The 7,730-nt window shown below is 39.2% G+C and overlaps 1 protein-coding gene across 1 annotated transcript; it reads right to left on the reverse strand.

The window, feature by feature from the left end:
• Window positions 1-2,651: 2,651 nt before the first annotated feature.
• LOC119524329 (kinetochore protein Spc25-like) lies at window positions 2,652-3,350 on the reverse strand. The gene has a single exon (XM_037822931.1). It carries the CDS (start codon window positions 3,348-3,350, stop codon window positions 2,673-2,675), a length of 678 nt encoding a protein of 225 aa, XP_037678859.1. The 3' UTR covers window positions 2,652-2,672.
• Between the last annotated feature and the right edge of the window lie 4,380 nt (window positions 3,351-7,730).

The raw sequence follows: 7,730 nt of genomic DNA on the forward strand, positions 1-7,730 counted from the left end.
GGTTTATAATGTGAGAATGTGGGGAAACTGCAGTATGGAGCGCAATAAGGAAGGGGGAACAATAATCCAAGAAGAAACAGATAAGCTATTTAACGTTCTGGGATGCCCAGAAATGACTATGGTCTGTTAATTTCTGATGGATGTAGTAGGAACAAGTTCACTGAAATGTTGCTATATTATGTAACTTTCTTGGGGTAAAGTAGGAAACATGTTGGAAGTTAAGCAGTTATCTTAGGTTAGTTGTCTTTTTCTTACTCCCTTGTTAGGGTCTCTTTGAAATGTTCTTTTATTGTATGTTTGTTTTCTTTTTAACTTTTTTTTTCATACAGTTGATTTAAAAAAGAAGGGAAAATAAAAAAAAAAAAAAAAAAGAAAGAAAAAAGACAAACAAGGAAAAAAAAAAAAAAAAAAGATGTAGTGCCCCCTTGAGGAGCCTGTGGAGAATGCAGGGGTATTTGCCTACCCCACCTTCATGGTTGCTAACATGACCACAGACATAGGGGACTGGTGGTTTGATGGGTTGAGCCCTCTACCATAAGTTTTACCCTTGGGAAGACGGTTGCTGCAAAGGAGAGGCTAGGCCTCCCTGTATTTGTGCCTAAGAGTCTCCTCCTGAATGCCTCTTTGTTGCTCAGATGTGGCCCTCTCTCTCTGGCTAAGCCAACTTGTAAGGTGAAATCACTGCCCTCCCCCCTACGTGGGATCAGACACCCAGGGAAGTGAATCTCCCTGGCAACGTGGAATATGACTCCCGGGGAGGAATGTAGACCCGGCATCGTGGGACGGAGAACATCTTCTTGACCAAAAGGGGGATGTGAAAGGAAATGAAATAAGCTTCAGTGGCAGAGAGATTCCAAAACGAGCCGAGAGATTACTCTGGTGGGCACTCTTACGCACACTTTAGACAACCTTTTTTAGGTTCTAAAGAATTGGGGTAGCTGGTGGTGGATACCTGAAACTATTAAACTACAACCCAGAACCCATGAATCTCGAAGACAGTTGTATAAAAATGTAGCTTATGAGGGGTGACAGTGGGATTGGGAATGCCATAAGGACCAAACTCCACTTTGTCTAGTTTATGGATGGATGTGTAGAAAAGTAGGGGAAGCAAACAAACAGACAAAGGTACCTAGTGTTCTTTTTTACTTCAATTGCTCTTTTTCACTCTAATTATTATTCTTGTTATTTTTGTGTGTGTGCTAATGAAGGTGTCAGGGATTGATTTAGGTGATGAATGTACAACTATGTAATGGTACTGTAAACAATCGAAAGTACAATTTGTTTTATATGACTGCGTGGTATGTGAATATATCTCAATAAAATGATGATTAAAAAAAAAAAAAAAAAAAAAAAGAAAGTTTCCATGGAGATGCGACCCAATCAACTATGGGAGAAACCTTTGATTAGGCAATTTCCATGGAAGTGTTACCCCTCCCATTCAGTGTGGGTCTTAGTTAAATCACTGGAGTCCTATAAAAGAGCTCATAGACAGAAGGAACTCAGAGTGGCTGAGAGTGATATTTTGGAGAGCAGCTGAGGGAGACATTTTAGAGACAGCCACTGAAAGCAGACTTTTGCTGACACTTTGGAGATGCTAGCCCAGTGTTTGCTCTGGAGATGCTAAGAGAGGACAAAGCACCCCAAAAGCAACATTTTGATGAATGCACAGGAGCTGAGACAGGAGCTGGAACACAACCCGGGATCAGCAGATGCCAGCCACGTGCCTTCCCAGCTAACAGAGGTTTTCTGGATGCAATTGGTCTTCCTTTGCTGAAGGTATACTTGCATTGATGCCTTAATTTGGACATTTTCATGGCCTTCATACTGTAAATTTGTAACCAAATAAACCCCCTTTATAAAAGCCAAAAAAAAAAAAAAAAAAAAAAGTAAAGGAAAACTAGGGTAGGATAAGGGGATGGACTGTTTTAGGTGTTCTTTTTTTACTTTTATTTTTATCTTTTTTGAAGTAAGGAAAATGTTCAAAAATTGATTCTGGTGATGAATGCACAATTATATGATGGTACTATGAATAACTGTACATTGCAGATGATTGTAGGGTATGTGACTATATCTCAATAACACTGTGTTAAAATTTTTTCTGCATTTGGATTTTCAAAAATATATCCTTTTCTGCACATTTTGGTAGAGTACTGCCAACTTTCTTCTTATATGAAGGAATATCCTTTATTCTAATAGACGCCTTTTGGTATAAGAGAAAAATATTCTTTCTTTTACAACATTAGAAAGATAATAGGAATTAGTTTTATTTTGCCAATCCCATTTTAAAACTTGCCAATCCTAGGTTGGGTCCAGACTTTCAATTTTTTAATATTACTAGTCCATAACCTTCAACAGTTTTGAGACCACTAAGATAGTGCATGTTGTACAAATTTCCATTCCCAGTGCTAACAATAAATTACCCATGCCTATCATTTAAAAAGAAAGAAAGAAAAAAAGGCATGCAGGATACTAATTATCTTTCATTTAAAAAAGAACACATATAAGTTTATAAATTTTCTTTGCTATGATTCTAACAAAAATAAAGAAATACACCATATAGAAATGTCACAAAAATACACAAGTATTACAGGCAGACAATGGATAATTGGGTGCTTTTTTAAAAAGGTATGATAGGAAAGAAAAAGAAACAGTTTTTATATACTATTTATACATTAATTACAAACCATAGAAGTAAAGGTTTTCCGGACATTGGCAAGAAAAGCTGAAAAATTATTGGTCTTCCTTACATTCTCTTGAAATTCTGCTAGGTGTTCAAGATACGGAGCACTATCTGACACTTGGTAGTCCCTTGCTTCATTCAGGCGCAGAGAAAACATATATGGATTCTCAGGATGCTTAAGATCAATATTAGTGAATATAAACTGTAATTTATCACCATAAATTTTTCGAATTTCTAGTCCAAGTCGATCTTTATGTAAGTCTGCAGATTTCTGCAGCCTTTTCAACCTCTCTTCATTAGCTTTGTTAGCAGTGGAAATAGTTTCCTTCTTTGCATATTCTTCTTTAAGATCCTGGATATTTGCAGTCAATACTTCCATTTCTTGCTTTTTGCATTTTACTTCAGCAATCAACTTTAACAAGTTATCTTTTTTTTCCTGAATGCGCTGATTCTGCTGGCAGATCTGATTTTGATATTCCAGAAACATCTCAACCATTTGGTCTTCTTCCTTTAACTTCATAGACAACTTTTCTGCAAATGCTTTAATAGAGTCCTTGTAGGTATCTCTTAGCCCCACCATCTGACAGGAGGTGTCACTGACAACACTTTTGAGTTTATTCCAAAGTTCATTTATGCTTTTATCAAATAGTGCCAGTTCGTCCTCTATCATTATTGAAGACAATGCTTCGTGGGCAGGCCTGAGCCCTGCCGCCTTTCTCACACGGAATCAGGATCACCTAGGGCCAACAGTGAGTCTCCAAACCCCACTACTGGAACCGTGGCAACGTTCCCTAGCTCTCTTTTTGTTACTACCTGAATGCTATATTTTTTCCATCCTCTCACCTTCAACATACTTATGTCTTTCAATTTAAGGTGAGTCTCTCGTAACCATATATAGTTGGGTCATGCTTTTTTTTTATAGTCTATAGATTGCATTGATTCTATTTTTTCCCCAATACCACTGTGCCAGTTTGTACATATTATGTCCCCCAGAAAAAGCCATATTCTTTAATGAATTCTTGTGGGGGCAGATACATTAATGTGGATTGGGTTGGAATCCATTGGTTCAGTGTCCATGGAGATGTGACCCACCCAAATGTAGGTGATAACTCTGATTGGATAATTTCCATGGAGCTGTGGCTCTGCGATATGGTGTGGGCCTTGATTAGTTTATGAGAGCACTATATAAGCTCAGACAAAAGGCATGAGCTTGCTACAACCAAGAGGGACACTTTGAAGAATGCACAGAAGTGGAGAGAGTAGCTGCAGATGAGAGACAGTTTAAAGATGGCTGTTGAAAGCAGACTTTTGCTCTAGAGAAGCTAAGAGAAGAAAAACATCCCAAGAGCAAGTAAGAGTGACACATCTGAAGAACTGCAGCCTAGAGAGGAATGACCTGGGAGAAAGCCATTTTGAAACCAGAACTTGGAGCAGATGCCAGCCACATGCCTTCCCAGCTAACAAAGGTTTTCTGGACACCATTGGCCATCCTCCAGTGAAGGTATCCAAATATTGATGTGTTACCTTGGACTCTTATGGCCCTAAGACTGTAACTGTGTAATCAAATAAACTCCCTTTGTAAAAGCCAGTCCATTTCTAGTGTTTTGATTCTGGCAGTATTAGCAAACTGGAACAACCACCGTATTACTAACACCTTGCACAGTTGACATTCATTTGTTTTCCCTAATGTAAAAACATATTTGTACATTTTATCACAATTTTTGAGCACTCCAGGTTTCACTGATTTATACAGTCCCAGTCTTTATCTTTCCTCTTTCCTTATAGTGTCCCACATGCTCCTAACCTTCCTCTTTCAACCATACTCACAGTTATCTTTGCTCAGTATACTTACATTGCTGTGCTACCATCTCCCAAAATTGTGTTCCAAACCTCTCACTCCTGTCTTTTCCTATCTGTCTGTAGTGCTCACTTTAGTGTTTCCTGTAGAGCAGGTATCTTGTTCACAAACTCTGCCATTGTCTGTTTGTCAGAGAATATTTTAAGCATTCCTTCATATTTGAAGGACAGTTTTGCCAGATATAGGATTCTTTGTTTGTGGTTTTTCTCTTTCAGTGTCTTAAATATATCACACCACTTCCTTCTTATCTCCATAGTTTCTGCTGAGAAACCCACACATAGTCTTATCAAGCTTCCTTTGTATGTAATGGATCACTTTTCTCTTGCTGCTTTTAGGATTCTCTCTTTGTCTTTGATGTTTGATAATCTGATTATTAAGTGTCTTGGCATAGGCCTATTCAGATCTATTCTGTTTGGGGTACACTGAGCTTCTTGGATCTGTAATTTTATGTCTTTCATAAGAGATGGGAAATTTTCATTGATTATTTCCTCTGTTGTTGCTTCTGCCCCCTTTCCCTTCTCTTCTTCTGGGATACCCATGACACGTACATTCATGTGTTTCATGTTGTCATTCAATACCCTGAGAATATTGTTCCTATTTTTCCATTCTTTTCCCTATCTATTCTTTTGTGTGTAGGACTTCAGGTGTCTTGTTCTCCAGTTCCTGTGTGTTTTCTTCTGCTTCTTGACATTTGCTGTTGTATGTCTTCATTGTGTCTTTCATTGTGTTGTGTCTTTCATTTCCATAGATTCTTCCAGTTGTTTTTTCAAACTTTTGATTTCTACCTTATGTTTGCCCAGTGTTTTCTTTATAGCCTTCATCTCTTTTGTTTTATCTTCCCTGAACTCATTGATTTGGTTTTTGATTTGGTTTAGCATATTTCTTTGAAAATATTTAATAGATTGTTTTATTAAAGTGAAACAATATCTCAACTGTATCTTGATTGAGGTGTAAGCTTGTTCCTTTGACTGGGCCATATCTTTGTTTTTCCTAGTATAGATTGCAGTTCTCTCTTGACTAGGCATCTGGTTTCCTTGGTTACCCCAGTCAGATTTTCCCAGACCAGAACAGATTCAGGTCTCAGGATAGGGTTATATTCAGGGTGTATCTTAGAAGAATGACAGACTTTCCTGTGAGGTCTCCAGTCACTGTGCTTTTCCTAACCTGCCCAGCAGGTGGCACCTGTCAACCTGTCACTCTCGACTGGTGTAAGGAGATTTGGCCCCTTCAGTTTCTATTTTGGTTGTTTTCTCCCAGGCCCTGAGGTCTGGTTCTGAGGGGAAAGCTGGGGCCCACCTCCTTACTCTTAGGGAAGATAAACCCCCTAGGGAGTTGTCATCTGCATTTGAATAGTCACTCTGGCTCTGTTATCTCCACCCTTGTCTGGGTCGGAATGCTGTGAAGTGAAAATGGCTGAAGTTTTCTACACTGAGCCACTCAGGTTTAGAGAGAGAAAAAGTGACAGAAAGCCCACTTTTAGAGCCAGTTCATGGACCCCCAATTTCACTCATCAGCCAGAGGTAATACCTGGTCTTCTGGGCATCCCTCCTGGGACAGAGAAGTCTTCTGGCTCTTTAAGGTCAGTCATCACTAAAAGCCTCTGTCTGTTGTTGGGCTTATAGCTTGTATTCAGCAGTCCACATTTGTTAATTAAAACCCTAGTGGAGCTCAGCTGAGCTATATTCGCTTGCTGGGAGAGTGCTGCTCTCTACCACAGTGAGGTTTTGCCATTTGGCCTGCCTTGGGGGGATGGGGCTCCTGGCATGGTTCCACAGCTTTTACTTACAGATTTTATGCTGCAATCTCAGGCATTCCTCCTGTCCTGGTTTGAATGTATTATGTCCACCAAAATACCTTTATCTTTGATGTAATCTTGTGTGGGCAGATGTATCAGTTTTGATTAGATTGTAATTCTTTGAGTGTTTCCATGGAGATGTGCCCCACCCAACTGTGGGTGATGACTTTGGTTGGATAATATCCATGGAGGTGTTGCTCCACCCAATCAGCATGGGCCTTGATTAGTTTACTAGAGCACTAATATAAGCTCAGATAGAAGGAGAAGTCTTGCTACAGCCAAGAGGGATACTTTGAAGAATGCACTGGAACTGAGAGAGGAGCTTCAGCTTACAGAGACATTATGGAGATGGCCTTTGAAAGCGGACTTTTGCTCTGGAGAAGCTAAGAGAGGACAAACACCCCAAGAGTAACTGAGAGTGACATTTTGAAGAGGAGCTGTGGCCTTGAGAGGAGCACCCTGGGAGAAAGCCATTTTGAAACCAGAACTTTGGAGCAGACGCCAGCCATGTGCCTTCCCAACTAACAGAGGTTTTCTGAATGCCATTGGCCATCCTCCAATGAAGGTACCCAATTGTTGATGTGTTACCCTGTACACATTATGGCCTTGGGACTGTGGCTGTGTAGCCAAATAAACCCCCTTTGGTAAAAGCCACTCCATTTCTGGTGTTTTGCATTCCAGCTGCAATAGCAAACCAGAACACCTCCCAATCCAGATTGGTGTATGGTGTGTGGACAGTCACAGTTGTCCCCCACCAGTTATTCCAGATTATTTACTAGTTATTCCTGGTTATTTATTAGTTATTCCAGCAGACTAACTAACTTCCACTCCTCTCTATGCTGCCATCTTGCCGCCCCTCCTGGGGAGTCATGCTTTTTTATTCATTCTGCCAATCTCTGCCTTTGACTGGAGAGTTTAATCCATTTACATTTAAAGTAGCTACTGATAAGGCTGTACTTTCTTATGCCATTGTGCTCTTTAGACTTTATAAGTCTTATATCTTTTGTGACCCTCGATTTTGGCTAATGTCTACTTCCATATTTATTTGGTTATTTTTGTGTTGCACCATTTTGAGTTCCTTCTCATTTCTTGCTGAATATTTTTTCATGTATTTTCTTTGTGTTACCATGGGGTTAAAATTTACTATCCTAAATCTATAACAATCATATTAGATTTGATATCAACTTTTCTTCAGTAGAATACATGTAGTGTCACCATATCCTGTCTCCGAACTTTTTTTGTACTTTTTACAAATTACATCTTTGTACATTGTATGTCCAAAACCAATGATTTTTCATTACTTTTTATGCATTTGTATTTTAGCACCTGTAAGATGTAAGAAGTGAGTTACATAACCAAAAATATAATACAGCAGTGCAGGCATTTATAATTACCCA

The sequence above is a fragment of the Choloepus didactylus genome, chromosome Y (genome assembly GCF_015220235.1).
Source record: "Choloepus didactylus isolate mChoDid1 chromosome Y, mChoDid1.pri, whole genome shotgun sequence".
NCBI classification, from domain to species: Eukaryota; Metazoa; Chordata; class Mammalia; order Pilosa; family Megalonychidae; genus Choloepus; species Choloepus didactylus.